The sequence below is a fragment of the Nicotiana attenuata genome, chromosome 3, assembly GCF_001879085.1.
Source record: "Nicotiana attenuata strain UT chromosome 3, NIATTr2, whole genome shotgun sequence".
NCBI classification, from domain to species: Eukaryota; Viridiplantae; Streptophyta; class Magnoliopsida; order Solanales; family Solanaceae; genus Nicotiana; species Nicotiana attenuata.
This window is the reverse complement of record NC_031991.1, coordinates 44140683-44157727: the sequence shown is the minus strand read 5'-3', so window position 1 is coordinate 44157727 and position 17045 is coordinate 44140683. Positions and strand designations below refer to the sequence as shown.

The 17045-nt window shown below is 39.2% G+C and overlaps 1 protein-coding gene across 1 annotated transcript; it reads right to left on the bottom strand.

Annotated features, from left to right (window-relative positions):
• On the bottom strand, positions 6500 to 9628 carry LOC109223626 (protein CHUP1, chloroplastic-like). Its single transcript, XM_019388007.1, has 4 exons — positions 9292 to 9628; positions 9085 to 9185; positions 7540 to 8301; positions 6500 to 7456 (listed from the first exon to the last, which is right to left on the bottom strand). Exons 1-4 carry the CDS (start codon positions 9434 to 9436, stop codon positions 6614 to 6616), a joined length of 1851 nt encoding a protein of 616 aa, XP_019243552.1. The 5' UTR covers positions 9437 to 9628; the 3' UTR covers positions 6500 to 6613.

Sequence of the window (17045 nt, the reverse complement as noted above, 5' to 3'; positions counted from 1 at the left end):
GGGGGGGGGGGGGAAGACTAGCTAGGGAGAGAGAGTTAGTGATTGAACTCCATTAGTTTTAAATTTCTACCACCATATGGATTATAAACTAAATGTAAATTACTTTACGATCACTATTGTGGAGATTCCAATTGTGATGGGAACTTTATTTTCAACCAATTGCTTTTCGATATTTGCTGAATGAAGATTTTGAATATCTAGGCACTATAACATAGGACAGAAAAAGTTGCTTAAAGTTTGGACGTCGTCAGTGAATTTGCCAAAATTCGATTGTCGGGAATTGTGACTGAAACTTATTATGGTTGATAGATTTCTTTGAGTTCTATCGAATGGTATAAGAATTGTATAGAAGGGATAAGTGGTTCTTCTCGAATTTGAGAAAGAATATTGTCAAGCTCAGGGATTACAAGCTTAGAAAGCTTCACAGCTACAATGGAGGAAGCGATTAGAAGCTTCCTGAAGATCGAATTTGGAGAGCAGATAAGTGGAGTCTCTTAATTGAGGAAATGAAACTCTAATCCAATTATGCAGTAGTTAAGTTCTATATACAATTAGAGCACTAATCTAACCACTTGGGAATGACAGCTAACCACTAACTACTCTAACCACTAACTAATAAGAGACGGAGCTACAGTAATAACTAACTAGTGGAATAAAATACAGTACGCAGTTACACAGTGCTATAATCTTAATGCCCCCTCCCCCCTCAAGTTGGAGGTGGAGGAAGCACATCCAACTTGCCCAAAACAGTAGCATGTTTTATCCCAGTAAGGGACTTTGTGAGGATGTCAGCAAGTTGATCACCAGTCCTTATATGGTGAAGCAGAATGAGACCTTCTGTTAGCTTGGACCTCACGAAGTGGCAATCAACTTCAATATGCTTAGTGCGCTCATGAAACACGGGATTTCTGGCAATGTGGAGAGCAGATTGACTGTCACAAAACACAGGGATAGGCAGGGCAGGAGGGACAGTCAGCTCTGTAACCACACGATGCAACTAGACAAGTTCACCAACGACCTTCCTAATGGATCTGTATTCTGCTTCTGCTAAAGAAAGGGAGATGGTTTCCTGCTTCTTAGATTTCCAGCTGATAGGACTGTTGCCCAAGAGAACAATGTAGCCTGATACTGACTTCCTAGAATCAGGGCATGTAGCCTAATCAGAATCACAATAAGCTTTGACTAAGAAGTCAGCATCATTGGACATGAAGAGACCCAAAGTGGGATCCTTGAGATGTATCTAAGCATATGATAGGCAGCCTGGAGGTGAGGCTCTCTAGGATCCTGCATATATTGGCTCACGTTGTACTCCATAGGCTATATCTAGTCTAGTGTTGGTGAGGAAGTTCAACTTTCCAACCAACTGTCCGTAGAAAGTAGGATCAGATAGGGGTGCTCCTTCCTTGGCCTTCAACTTGATTGTGGGATCAAGGGGATAGGATAAATTGGTAGAGTGCATACAGTCATAGTCTTTGAGAAGGTCAAGAACAAACTTCCTTTGGAAAATCAAGATCCCACCATCTCTGTAGAGCACTTCAAGCCCCAAGAAATAATGCAGTCTTCCTAAATCTTTGATTTTGAACTGCTCATGTAGGAAGGTTTTCAACATTTGAATTTTAGCAAGGTCATTTCCTGTCAGCATCATCTACATAGGCTCCCACAAATACCACACAATCAGTTGTCTTCTTGTAGAATAAGGAGTAATCATGCATGGAGTGATTGTAACCTCTGGAGTATAGGGCCTCAGTGAGCTTAGAATACTACTGTCTGCTGGCTTGCTTTAAGCCATAAAGAGATTTATTCAATCTGCAGACTAGTTCAGGAGAGGAGACTGCAAGGCCTTGGGGCAGATTCATATAGACCTCCTCATGCAAATCTCCATGAAGAAAGGCATTGTTCACATCCAATTGAAAGAGCTCCCATTTCTTCTTGGCAACAGTAGCAATTAAGGCTCTAACAATGGTCATCTTCACTACTGGAGAAAAGGTTTCTGTATAGTCCACTCCAGTGTATATCCTTTCAGAACCAATCTATCCTTATATCTATCTACACTTCCATCTGCTTTATGTTTGATCTTGTATACCCACTTGCAGCCTATAACTTGTTTTCCAGCAGGTAATGTCCAAGTGTTGTTTGCATGAAGTGCTTCAAATTCTTGAGTCATGGCCTGTTGCCAGGCAGGATTGACTGTTACTTCTTCATAAGACAAAGGCTCCCTGTCATTACAAATGCTTCTCACAACCTGCTGGCTATCGAGATTCAGGACATCAAGAGTAATGTGATTGCATTGGGTAAAAAGAGCATTGAGAGAAAAAGGTGAGTTAGTCTGAGTGACTTCAACATTTTGAGGTTATTTGAGATTGGGAATAGAGCATACATATTTAGACAGATAAGATGGGGTCTTAGATACTCTACTGGATACTCTTTGATTGGGTTTTAGGATGGAAGATAGAGGCCTGATCAACTCTTGAGGTAATTGGAGATATTGCTTGTGGTGGACTGGTGTTAAGGATAGAGGATGAGTGTATGGTATGATTAGGTGACATTGGAATGTGGGAGTGCATTATGTGATCAGGTGACCTTGAGATAGGTGCAACAGAAGTGTCTCTTTGAGGAGTTAAGACACTATAAGTAAGGTAAGTAGGGAAAACATCAGAATGGTCATGATGTGCAACATCATGAGGCAGGGAATAGGAAGAATTTGGTACTGATGGAAGTGTAAAAGGAAACATGGACTCATGAAAGACGACATCTCGAGACACACAGATTTTCTTGGTAGCTAGGCTCAACACTTTATATCCTTTAACACCAAAAGAATATCCTACAAAGACATGTGGAGAAGCTCTTGGTTCAAACTTATCTCTGTGAGGTTTAGGAACAGCTGGACAGCACAAGCAACCAAAACTTCTTAAGTGTAAGTAGTTTGGTTTCTTTCCATACAGCAATTCAAAAGGACATTTGTTTTTCAAAGGTACAGTAGGCAATCGATTGATGAGGAAGGTTGCTGTAAGTACACATTCTCCCCAATATCTCAAGGGGAGTTTGGCTTGAAATAGTAAAGCTTTGGCAGTTTCTAATAGGTATTTGTGTTTTTTTCCACCATGCCATTTTATTGGGGTATATAAGGGCAAGTTCTTTGATGTTCAATTCCTTTGGACTGGAAGAATAAGGTGGCTTCACTGCTAGTAAATTCCATACCATTATCTGATCTGATACACTTTACACTGGTAGTAAATTGTGTCTCAACCATGGATATAAAGCTTCTGAGAGTGTGTAATGCATTGCTCTTTCAACTGAGCAGATGAGTCCAAGTGGATCTACTAAAGTCATCTACTATAGTGAGAAAGTATTTAAAATTATCATGAGTGGGTACATGATAAGGTCCCCACAGGTCTACATGTAAGAGATCAAATATAGCAGTGGTGTTTGTGGTTTTTAAGGGAAAGGGAAGTCTGGTTTGCCTGGCCATAGGACATATAGAGCAAAGAAAAGGTTGTTTTGGTGCAAATGTCACTGGTATATTAGATATCACTTTCATCTTTCCAAAAGGTACATGCCCAAGCCTGTAGTGCCATAATAGATTCATATCACTTGCATCAATTGAAAAAGAGTCAGAACTATAACCCTTGTTTGTTTTGTTGCAGGTGAAATCATTTGCAATAGGAGATAGAGACATAGTATTTACAGCTGAACATGGGAGACAGAAATGGGAAGGACACTGAGTATTTAGAGATGGGCAAGACTGACAAGAATGAGAAAAACAATGTGTTGTAGTATCATGGCTGTTTTTAATGGAGAGAAAGGGAGTGGCACTCTTCTTTGCTGCAGCAATACTTTCTTTATTCAAGCAGTCTGAGCAGAGAAGATACAACCTATCATGAACTTTACCAATCTCCAGAGGCCTCTTCAGAGAAGGGGCCTGCAAAAGACATCATGTATTTGAGAAAGAAGCTAGACATTTGAGATGTGTTGTTAATGAGCTGATAGAAATAAGATTGTATTTGAAAGTGGGAACAAAGAGGACTTTAATAGAATTATTTCAGGTGTAAGAGTCACAGTTCCTACTTCTGTGACTTTGACTTTGTAACCATTTGGTAATTTCACAAGTAAAGGATAAGGTAGAGAAATTATGTTCTGTAGGTGTTTCTTGTTAAAAGTCATATGGTGTAAGCTCCTGAGTCCAGAATCCATGAGCATTTGCATGAGAGTTTATCAAAGTTTATAGAAGAAGTGCATGTTACAATACTTGCAAAATTTTCTGCAAAGTTTACCGTTCCATTGGCTGGATTTGTGTTACTTGAACTATCTTCTGCACCAACAGAGAGGGATCTCAACACACCTCTCCTCCATGAACGATATCCTAGTCCATCAAAAGGTACTGAAACTAAAACTAGCCCAGGACTGTTAGAGGGATGAATGTAAAGTGGACTACTTACATCGATTGTCGATTGGATCTCTGTAGTTATCACATTTGTAGTGTTTGGATCGTCTACCGCCATGATTGCTTTTGCTCAAAGCAGAAAATGAATAAGAAGAAACGCCGATTGAACAAGAAGATGAAGTTGCAGAAAATCTCAATTGAATGAATGAAACCTCGATTTGATCGCTCTGAAATTGAACCCTAGCTTTGAGCACGAAGAAGACAGTAGTCTGCGAAATTCAACTGTGTGGATCGTTTCATCGCGAGATCTTGCTCTGATACCATGTCAAGCTCAGGGATTACAAGCTTAGAAAGCTTCAAAACTACAGTGGAGGAAGCGATTAGAAGCTTCCAGAAGATCGAATTTGGAGAGTAGATAAGTGGAGTCTCTTAATTGAGGAAATGAAACTCTAATGCAATTATGCAAGTAGTTAAGTTCTTATATACAATTGGAGTACTAGTCTAACTACTTGGAAATGACATCTAAGCACTAATTACTCTAACCACTAACTAATAAGAGACGGAGCTACAACAATAACTAACTAGTAGAATAAAATACAGTACATAGATACACAGTGCTATAATCTTAATAAATATTGAAGATGGTGTTTTGGAGTTTGGTTCTTTCCAAATTCGTGAAGTTTGGTAAGGATTTAAGGGATTTGGAGCATGGATTCGTTTAGAGGAAGGAGAGACGAATACTGTGGTATAAGATTGATGAGGTAAATGGAGGATTTAAGGGATTTAGAGCATGGATTCGTTTGGAGGAAGGAGAGACGAATACTGTGGTATAAGATTGATGAGGTAAATGGAAGTTGTCGACCAGTGAAAGCGATTTCCGGTCAGTAGAGAATGATGGAAGAAGGGAGGGGAAATTAGTATATAGTAAATTTAAAGACTAGGATTAATTTTGGTTTAGTATCTATCAAAGGTGAAAAAACCCTTAAATAAAAAAAAATTAAAAAAAAAATTGTGGGAGAGTTGCGTGTAGTATTGAACCCACAAATTCTATCTGTATTGAGTATAGCTCCTTGTTTTGCCTATTTAATTTTTATATTATGTTCTACTTCTTAAGACAATACAATATCTTTTATTTTTGCACAAAATATATTTGAGATATTAAATAAATATATATCCACTATCTTTATGTGCTGAACATAAATATATTTTCGAATTAAATATCAAATTTTATAGTGCTAAAATACTACAACTAAATATATACTGAACAACAAAACAAAACGTAAAATTAGAAATAATTAAACATGTTAAATGAATAAGTCTATAAATAAATAGATTCACTAAACTACAAAGTAAGAAAAAATTAATAGATTCACAATACTGTGTAAAGAAATGAAAAAATTCATGTTTAATTAAATTAAATTATTAAAAATGTATTATTTTAAAATTAAAAAAGAAGACTGTAATCCTTTCAAAAGGCTTCAATACTCGATGTAATATTTCGATACTAAAAAATTGGTCGTTGTGATTTTAAAGCAAGACATACATCCGCGCTATGTGGAAATTGTTGGGTTTCTTTATCTAATTTAATAAAGATGTGTGAATGGAAAATTGAGGGAAAAGATTTGGACGGAAATCATTTACTAAGGCAGTTTGTCCCTCATCGGAAAATGAAAAGAAAATGCTCATATAGAAAAGCACACATTCTAACTCTTAAAAGACTAGAGAAGAAGTGGTGCCTCGCGCCGTTGTCATCGCTAACCTACCTTCTGTTGAGATCGACATTGCCACTATTACAGAATGAATAATTGTTCCGTTCTATCCGAAATGTATAGCAAAGCTTTACCCCATCTTGTTTGGATCCAGTAACTTCGAATTACAAATTCAACTCAAAATATGATCAAACTTTTTCAATTTTTTGAATTAATGTACACCTCTTACTTAAACCTTGTAATACCCACCAAAGATACGTCCCTAAATAAATGAAGGTCCTAACATCTCAGCTTTGCCCTGATCACAGAGCTTAGAAACCCAACATTCACTGAGCTGTTTAGATTTGAAAAATTCGTTGACTCAAAATCCCTCTGTTCAAGCGCAAAATTTGATTGGGAAGGTAAACCATGCATGCAACTTCTGAAGCTTTTTTTACCTCAAATCAAGAAGGTTAACAATGTTGAGGAAACATGGAAGGAAAAAAGTTACTAAAACTGGTAAAAACTTTTATTTACACAAATGTTAGAAGGAACTAACAGATGCTGATCTCCTGCAAAATCCAGCTTTAGAACGAGAACCTTTTAACACTTCTGCATATTTCACTAAGTCGGTTTTCTGGACTTTTTCTGAGTCATCTTTAGTTATATTTTCTTGAGGTGAATCAGTCAGACGATTTGAGATATAATCCAGTCTTCCTGAACCTGACGACGAACCCCCATCACTATTTCTCGTACTATCTATCGAGTAGTTATAGTTGTTTTCTCCTTTGTCGCTCCTTGAACTTTGAGACGCCGAATGTAACTCCAGAAATTGTTTGGATGAACCAGAACTGTACCCTGGAGAAAAACTAGAATGTCTTGACACATTATCTTCAACATTGTGCACCATGTCCATAGAAGAACTCCGACTAAGACGGCGATCCTTTCCCCGCACTAATCTCATAAGCTTACTAAACACCTTCTTTTTGCCTGAAGTCTTACGGGGTGATGAATTATCAGTAGAAGTGTCATCAAATTCACCAGAGTCTGTAAAAAAGGATGTTCGAGACGATGACCAATCCGAATCAAAATCAGTAACACTGATCTCCCTTTCCCCCTGACTTTCTTTATTTGCATATTCAAGAATTAGTTGCTTGGCTTTCTCCTCTGACTTGGGGCTTAATGTTTTACTGAGGTCTCTTGCAATTGTTTTTCCTGCAACAGGCTGTAAGTTCCTCAGCTCGTACCGCAAGCAAGCGTTTATCCATCGGAGATAGACTAGTTCCTCAGCATCATTGCAGCGATCTGCTTTAAGCCGCTCAACTTCCTTCGCTAAATCTTCATTTTGCTTTTTCAACCCTAGAGTTTCTTCCTTCAGTGCTTCTGTCTGCGGCAAGAATCATTTAATAAGTACACGCTAACTAGACATATATAGAGAAAAATGAAATGTAACATGAACAAAAGAATTACTTCTTCATCTTCCAACACAGAAGCAGCAATGATTTGAACAGATTCTAATCTATGAGCCAGTTCTGAATTTTCTTTTCTTAAACTGTGATTAGATTTCTTCAACTCATCAGCCTGATTCTCCAAGTCTTTCAGTTTTCGGAGCTTTAACTGAACATCCGATTCAGCTTCAACAGCCTTCTTTTCTTCGTCGTGCAACTTCATAACTTTTTCTTGAAGGGTTAAAATCTGTTCCTTACTGTGATCAGCTTCTGATCTCAGTTTCTTTTTGAGTTGCTTTATCTTGACTTTTGCAGCATCGAGCTCAGAAACAACTTTTGCATAATCGGCCACTTGAGCCTCTAACCTCATCTTATCTGCGGTCAATGACTCAATCTTGAGACCAAAAAGCTTGGCCTCCATATTGTTTATTTTTAGTTGGTTCTGAAGCTCCATGATAGCAGTTTCTTGCTCCTTAAGACCATAATACTCTAGCAATTGGATTTCTAGAGTCCTCTCCCTCTCTTCGAGAGTTTTAACAATATTTTTCAGGCTCTTAATCTCTTGCTCATGGTTAACCATTTCAACAATTCTATATTCTCTAGGTGAATCTTCATACTGCAACAGCGTTTCAATGTCCCTCTTTGAGGTAGATAAACGGAGTTCCTTTACAAGTTCATTGAACTCTGGCAAGAGAAATCCATCTCTATTGCTGTTGAACATACCACTGCTAGATGGAAGAGCTGTAGAATTCTCTATAATGTGTTTGCAGATGTGGAGGTCCTCCTGCAAGAGAAGCAAAAAAGTTATTACCTCGCAAATAGGACAACAATCATCATATGTTATAGGAACAAATTAAAGATTCACTCTAACTCCGCTCATCGCAGTTTCTTTTCTTTTAGTCGATTAGCAACTAGCGAGTTTGTTAATTCATGTTTTTAGATCACCAAAAAAGTGAAATGCATTAAGTACATCTAAAAAGGCACAGCAGAGGGGAAAGTTTTGAAAATAAAAGGAATTTCTTTTGACGAGAAATTTCAAAGTTAAACAAAACAAATACCAATGATATCAACGCAATAATCTAAGATGTTTTTTAACTTTTTTATGCAACTGTAACCGAGAGAAAAATAACAATTAGTAATCCCCATTAGAATTTTGATCTCCAGGTTCTCAAAGGTTCTCAAATAAGAGATAAAAGTCATGGGTGCAAAGTGCAAACACATGTCATGCATCTATTGATTTGGCGTAAACACCATATGCTATAAATTTTACGGGAAAAAGACCGCCCTACTTTTTCGCCTAAAGGGAAGAAAGTTTAAATAAGGCAAAACCATGAGTTTATTGGTAATCATGGTTAATAACTATCAGGAAGCTTAACTATTACATCTATAATCAATCACTAACACATATTGTTCAATTGCCACTAATCTAACTATTCAACTTTTGCAATTTCTCAACAACTACTACATTCTCTCTTAGTTATTGCCTAAAATTTCATGGATGTCTAAGCTCAAACAACTTAAGATGCTTGAATAATAAAAGAAACAGGTGATAATCCAGCGATCTTACGTGTTTGTCTGACACAGTAGAAACTGATTTGCGGGAGGAAGGTGATATTGGAGTTGCATGGGAGGCGTGATCATCATTTGTGAGCTCACCATTTTCACCACCTGTAACTCAACCCACAAAAATCAAAATAATTAGAAAGAAACTCCCAAAAAAAAGAATGGAACAGAAATATCAAAGCAGCACCTAAAAGTGGTGCTCTAAATTAACCTGTTGAGCAAGGAGGTGAAAATAAATTGGAGGGCTTGATTCTCTTGGTTCTAAAAATGGTATAGATAACCCCACCAAGAGATAGAACCAAAACAGCCCCAATTTTCAAGAGCACGGGCCTTATGTTCCTATTGTCTCTCACCATTATTAATTTGTATCATGAGAAAGATCATATGTTTCCCTCATTGGTCCTCTAAATCGCCCAAAACACAAGGAAGAATCAAAATTCCCTGTTAAAACAAGAAATTGAGGGGCCCCAAATGAAAGAGGGAGGGGGATTAGCTGATGAAAATGGGATTATTGTTCTGGGCGTTGCAGATTAAACAGGGATAAAGTTTTAGAGTACGTAAAATATGATGTGGATTGTCTGGTTACAGTTTATATGTTTAGGTTCCGTCTCTGTTTCTTGTTTCACTGCATGACCAACTTTTCAATATTCAACCGTACAAGTTTTGTACTAATCCAAAAGGAAAATTAGCTATACTTACTGTTTGACCATAAAAATATGTATCTTGGTTCAAATAATTAAAGTTATGTATTTAGAAGTTAAGCTTAGTTAATAATAATATTTTTAGATGGAACTTTCAAGGGTGCAATAAACAATTGATGGGTTCGGTCAGATAGCAGCCATAATTGTTCTAAAAAAACATGAGCAATAATGTAGCATTTAATAGTAATGAATATCAATAAATAGTATTTAAGTAAATAGTATGAATGATTCACCCAATAAAGGATGAAATAGATGGAGGCTCTACCTGACAATGATGAATGACAGACAAATCTTTGAATATTCGAGGTATTCTCGAATCTGATGGAAAATATGGAATAGTATAAACAAGAATCTTGATGAAAATGTGATGTTTGTATGTTAGCAAGAGAGAAAGAATCTTTCAGTCAAAGTGAGTTCTTACAAGTGAATCTTACATGCCCCACATCATTATCTCTTTTTCTATTTATATGAGACATATTCATAGGGAGCTCTAATAGTACAAGTGCAGAGAATATCCGCTACAATATTCCCTTTAATATCTTATTTCGAAAACTAGACGTTACAACTTCATCAACGGTGCTCGACCTTGATGCTTATTAACATCTCGACCACGGCTCTCATCGACTCTTCGACTATGAGTCTTGTTGCTTCTTGGTCCACCTCGACTAACGACGACTCAGAGAACTCTTTCTTCAGTATCATCTTACCTTAAATATTCTGGGGCAAATTTCAACACATACAGCTAGTCCCTCCACTTATTGAGGTCGGCCTCAGGCGGGCGTGATGAGCGAATTTTGCTCATTGCGGTCGAAATGATTGGACGACCTGATCGAGTTGTATTAATTGAGGCAAACTGGCAACGTGGCCCTTCGTGAGCCGCAAATTTTTGAGTTGTGATGTCCACGAATCAAGCTGATGTCACGACCTCATGCGTCATCATGACGCGTCCCCGATGCGTTGCTTCGTTTTGCGTAGAACTCTTGATTAGTCCTGCCGCTTCGATTTTGGTGTCAGGTAATGATGAGCCAATTTCTTGGTTCTAATGCCCGAATTCCTATACATAGGGATGTGAGGGTATAATTTCAAACTTTATAGATTTCTTGCATCGAAACCCTATATCTTCTTCTTCATTTTCCATTGTTGTGCATATTTTCCCTCTGTTCTAGCGATCCTTATCATTCTTAATTCTCCGTTGTTTGATAATACCTTCCTCTCTTTCGTTAAAAATGTACCTTCTGGGCCCAACGAGGGAAGTGACCCGGTCCTTCTAGCGATAGTTTTTCCTCCTCACGCGCAGAGCGTTCCTGCTATCGTTGAGGACGGAAACTTCCCGATGGTAAAGGAGATAGTTCTTTGTAACCCCGATACCAGGTCTGATTTCTCAAAATAGCCTGAAGCCGAGCCCGGAACCTTTAAGTCGGCGATGAAGGAGGCTGATTTGTTAGAGCGTAAGGCTAAATACAGCCTTCCTGATCGCGTCGATTTGATCCCTGCTGGGTGAGATGCGGTGCGGGTCCGTCCTAGGTACTGCGCATTCTACGCCTACCCCTTTCAGTTGGCTACACTCTTCCTCTCCTTCCGCTGGCAGAAGAGTGTTGTCGTTTCTACGGTGTTTGCCCGGCTCAGCTCGCGCCGTATGTCTACAAGCTCATAAAGATGCTAACCAAGTTTGCGGAGTTGGCCGAGGCCGAGATCACACTTCGATACTTGATTCACCTATTCGCCCCCAGCTTCTATAGGGGGACGATGCTAAAACTTCGCAACTGAGGAGGCAAGTGACTGGTGGTGAAGATGGACGACAAGTCTAACCGCCAGTTTTGACTCAACTTTTTCTTCGTTAGAACTGAGGACGTGGTGGCCAACGTCGACGGCTTCCTTAAAGCTTAGAATTGCACTCGTAAGTGCCTAACTTCCTTGCATGTAGGTACTTGGTTTATTTTGCTTAGTCGTGGATTTTGACCTCTTGTTCTTTTCTTATGCAGCCTAGACCTCGCCTCATCCTTTGGTCGAGGACATTTCTAGTTGGGTCGGTCGGATCCTTCCTCACATCGCAAGGATTCGTGAGTGGCCGGGCTTCTTCAATAGGTTTGGGAAGGCTCCTCCCTTGACTGGTAAGTTCTTCGTTTTAGCCTCATAGTTATTTCTCTTTTGTGGTTTACTTTCGCTGACTTTCTTTTTGTAATTGCAGACAGTGATTTTGGAGATTAAAAGTGCCCGAAGGGAGGAGAAACGTAAGGAAATATTGAGAGGTTGAAAAATAAAAATATCGAATACCGCGGAAAGTACCAGGAGTTTCGCAGGAGATTTGGTGAGGGCGGCAATTTGCAGGCCCTTCATCATGAATTAAAGGAGAAGGACAACGAGTTGGTGAGAGTCATCGAGAAGTGTAGCGTCCTTGAGAGGACGTTGAGGAATAGGGTAGAAGATCTTGAGGTCAGCAGAGCCGTAGAGGCCCAGTGTGGAGACCTTCAAGTGCAAGTGGTCGAGTTGCACAGGCAATTGGAGGAATGGAGGTCCTTAATGGCGAAGTCGCCAAAAAAATGGAAGAGTTGGAGAAGGCGGGGGCGACGCAGTTAGAGGCTCTGAATAAAGTGGAGTCCCTTGAGGTGGTGATTCGAACTCTCCGTTTTGAGCGGGAGAATGACTTAGCGAGGGTCAGTTTCAAGGAAGACGACTAGATGAAAGGATCGGGGATTGGAAAGAGAGGCCTCTATTCTCCATGATTGAGTGGTTGCCTTAGAGGTCGAGAAGGCCCAATTGCTGGCACAACCGTCCTCTTCCCATACTTCGGACTTTCCTAGTGTTCCTCGGGATTTATATGAGGAGTGGATCCATGCCGAGGCCCAGCTAGATATCTTTTGATATTTGCATGCGGCGGGGTCCGTTTCTGATGAAGCCCTTGAAGGTGTTCGTGTGAAGATCCGCGAAGCGCGACTTGCTTGTGGGTAAGATCCTGCTACACCTGAGGCCGGCGAAGGCGACAATGAAGGTGTGGATCGACTTGAGGAGGCTACATGGTACGACACCGCGTACCCGGAGGGCGAAGGCGATGGTGGCGAAGGGGACCAAGATAGTAAGGGCACCGGTGGCCAAAGCGGTGAAGGAGTAGGAGATCGTGACGGTGGTGCTCAGTAGTTTTTTTGAGGATGAGGCTGCCGGTTTCTCTCGCCGGATTCCGGCAGTGAAGAGACAACTGCCAGATCTGTTTTGTTTTTTAGGGAGAAGAAGAAGGAAATAGAAAAGGAAAAATAAAAAATTTGTTTATTGGTGTCTTCACGCGCCTATATCAGGTGAAACTCACTTTATGTGCCAACTCAGCAAGAAGTGTTTAATTGGAATGAGTTTCGGGTAGTATAAGTGCTCAATAGGAACACCCTTGAGTTTAGGTATCTAAATGAAAAACCGTGCCAACTTTAAGTGTCTCCATATGTATTCAGCCCATGCTTCTTTTTTTTAAAAATAGTTATGGCATGTTGTCATTACTATCTGACCGAACCCATCAACTTTTTATTGCACCCTTGAATGTTCCATCTAGAAATATTATTATTAACTAAGTTTAACCCCTAAATACATAAATTTAATTATTTGAACCAAGATACATATTTTTTGGTCAAATGATTTGGCACTGTCTATGGGGATTTCTTAGTTAAATTTTTAGTTTCCTCAAGATCTACAACTAACACGGGTCACTTACGTCACAAAACCCAAGATATCCTTTCTTTGTATACACAAAACCCTACATGGCAGGTAACTAAGAAGAAAGGACGAGAATAACAACTGACCTCCCAACCAACCTCATGAACATCACCAACAAGAGCTGTGAAACGACGGGCGAGGATACGACGCCCAGTGCATCCCCTAGGCGAGATGGGTTACCACCCCCACATTGTAGCATAGCAAAACCCCGTGGTAAAGGAGCATCCACGTCTGTAAAGGAAGTGGCACCCCCAGCTGTACGAAAACTCCTAGAGGCATGGCTGACTAATACACTGACGAGCATCCTCCACAGACCCGCTCCAGGCACGACTGTAGAAATCGCAAGGACTTGCACGATATACTAAATAGACAAACAATGCAAACCACCTCTCCCCTCAACAACAGGTATTACTCACAATGTCATTAACAGTGCATGTGACTGATGTCATCCAAGTCACACCCTCTATTTGAGGTAGTGAAACGGTCGATGCAATAGTAATACCCAACTTTGAGTCGGGGTCGAATTCCACATGGAGCTATGAGATTGGGATTAGGAGTATATATTACAGTATATGAGTTTAAACTATCCTAAATTGCACTTCCACAAATTTAGTTGGTTTTATAGTTAAATTGAACTAAGATTGCAACTAAGTAATTGAAACTAAGAAATGATGTTTTTGGTTATTTTTAGAATATTGTAAAAGGACTAGGGTTGTGACCATGACCTAGGTGTTCGCCTAATGGGATAAAGACTTTTATGCTGCTTTGTTGAACGGGGTGTATTATAGCTCACAACACTGCGTTGCCCACTAAATACCTCTCAGTCAGAGAATGGTTTTTCCCAATTTGACTTTCTCAAGACCAAATGGGTATCTACCGAAACGGTTGATAAGAGATCAAGTCGGATTGTTACTATCTCTAGGTTGAACCCTTTAATTGGGTCGATCAATTTCTCAATTGACCCAATTCCTTTTTAGCTAGGTTGACCTAGACTAAGTCTCTCTTTCTCAAGAAGAGACTAAATCAAAAAGTAATAAATCAATGTTTGCAACGATTAATTCACAAATAAAGCATAAACCTAGCTAAATAACAAGCACTCATTCATAAACAAGCATAAAATTAATCACCCATAAGGTTTACACACTATACGTCACAACCCTAGCTAAGAATCTAGCTACTCATAATGGGTAATGAAGAAAATAGAGAAAAAAAGATAATTAAACTCATACTAAAAGATTAAAAGACAAAAATCTAATGTTTAATCACTAAAGTAAGCTAAAGTTGCCTAAAAGAGTAAGAAGAAACGGCTACAGATGTTCATATATTCAAAACTTGACCTAATTTCGTGAAAGAAGTTTATTTATACATAGATGGAAATTTCGGACAAAAATACCCTTTCGGAGATTCTGCGGCCGCACGATTCCATATGCGGTCCGCACTTCTTCTTCAGTCTTGGCTTGGTCTGCGATCGCATAATTCTGGATTTCGGCCGCATATCACTTATTCTGCGGTCCGCACAAAACGGAGTGTGATCGCACAAGCCCTTTCTGCCGACCGCATAAATATGTGTGCGGCCGCATGGCTAGATTTTGCGGCGGCATAATAATTGTGTGGTCTATATATCCTTAAATCTTGAACTGGGACTTCTTTGAACTTGAACTCTTTGGTGGCTTCTGCGGCCGCACAATAATTGTGTGGTCTGCATTACACTAGACCTCCGACAGGCTTCACTTCACCTTCTGCGGTGCAGAGAGAATTCTGTGGTCCGCACATGTTAAGAGCTTTTCCAACTATTCTAAGATGTATCAAACACACATCAATTGGTACTCAGAGTTACCCACAACACTTATGAATTATCAACACAACAATGATTTGAAGTTTTAAGCACCAATAGTTCTAACGTGACACTTGGGCATCAAGATTTGACTTTATTCATCAAGGAAGCTCGCTCTTTCATTTAGGTCACTGTGGATCCCAAACTCCTCCTCATCTACTCTCTGTAGCGTAACTCACTTAAGAATGTAGCACTCAATTCAAGGATTTGTGAAAAGTTCGCTCATCTCTCTCAAAAGAATGTCACATGTACAGCTCTACGTACCATATGATTGCCCCTCATGTAAATCACCACTAATGTAAGTTCACTCGGCTTGAAATCACGTAGGGCTTTTTTGAAATGTAATGAAGGCTTTTGGACAAAGGTAGGGAATGTTGGAATATAAACAGGTTCATCTTTCCTTTAGCACTCCATTTTTCTCTTTTTGGCTCATGTTTTGCCGACTCTTTGAGTCATTTTCTTTTTCCTTAGGGGAACTAGAGAGACTTAACATCACTCTTTCTCGGTCATGATGTTCATTTTCTCCTTCTTTATTTTCTTCATGCTTTGCATCATTGCTTTTCTTTGAATCCCTTCAACTCTTCACTTTATTCACTTTCTTTTTGCATTTTTCTTTTGTTCTTTCTTTCTTTTTCTCTGCCTTTCCTTTTCTGCATATCTTCTCTTTTTGTGCCTTGATACCACTTTCAAACTCCTCGTCTCTCCCCCAAACTTATGTTTCAGCCAATTGCTTCTCAAGAGTGTTAAGGAAAGCTAGGGTGCCAAGAGAGGGTCACTACAAAACGAGTAACGACTTGTAACGTGGTTATCGAATGAGAAAGGTCTTAGGCTCAAATGGGTTGACTAGGGATAGAAACATTGGTGGGACATGGAAAATTTTAAGCGGTCAAGGAGAGCCTACAATCACTTCTCAAGCCAAGAAAAACTTAGAGTTTCGCCTAGAAACACATTCGGGGCAAGTTCTAGACCATTCGCACGGGTACTTGGACTTGCAACAAAAATCTCACTTCTCACACAGCTGGATTGTTAAAGAGGATAGAGTCGAGGGCCCACAACAACCATATTCAAGATTGAAAATCACTAATGGTTCAACTAAACCACTCGATGATTGTTCAAGTCAACACAAGAGTCAAAAGGTCACTAACTAGAGCTCTTTTTTCCATGAACTTGTTTTTAATCATAAGCACGTAGTTAAATGTGTTGGTACCAAGTGAAGCATGCTCGACTCTTCTAGTTCTACTCAATTAGGTCATTTTATTCATTATTACTACTATTCTAACTAAAACATCAAAAACGGACTCAATCCCTTAAGAAGGTTGTCACGCCATCCATCGTTGGGAAGAGTCACCCGGTTCACACAAAAACCACCTTTGAAAAGAAACGTGGCATTAAGAAAACCAAAGGCTTATTGATCACTTAAACATGAAGAGAAACTACTAAATTAAAAAGAAGCTATCAAAGTAAATAAGAAGCTATTGGATAAAATATCAACTACTAAGAAGCAAAATAAAAAAGCTATAGAATAAACTACTGAAAGCATAAATTAAATGAATATACAAGACGAGAGAGGAGAGAGAGAATATATACATCAATAGAGAGAGAAGAATATATACACAAATGAAAAGATAAAGAAAAATGTTATCAGTTATTTACAGCCCAAAATAAAAAGTCAAATCAAATAAACTCCACCCCCTCCCCCCCCCCCCCAACTAAAGTAAGCATTCGTCCCAATGA

Bases quoted from the DNA above. Each gene is read 5' to 3' on its own strand.
- LOC109223626 (XM_019388007.1), bottom strand. From the start codon at position 9,436: ATGGTGAGAGACAATAGGAACATAAGGCCCGTGCTCTTGAAAATTGGG. The intron at 8,302-9,084 runs GTAAGATCGCTG...CTTCTCTTGCAG, and splicing joins CTACTGTGTCAGACAAACAC to GAGGACCTCCACATCTGCAA. The intron at 7,457-7,539 runs GTAATTCTTTTG...TTCTTGCCGCAG, and splicing joins CTGTGTTGGAAGATGAAGAA to ACAGAAGCACTGAAGGAAGA.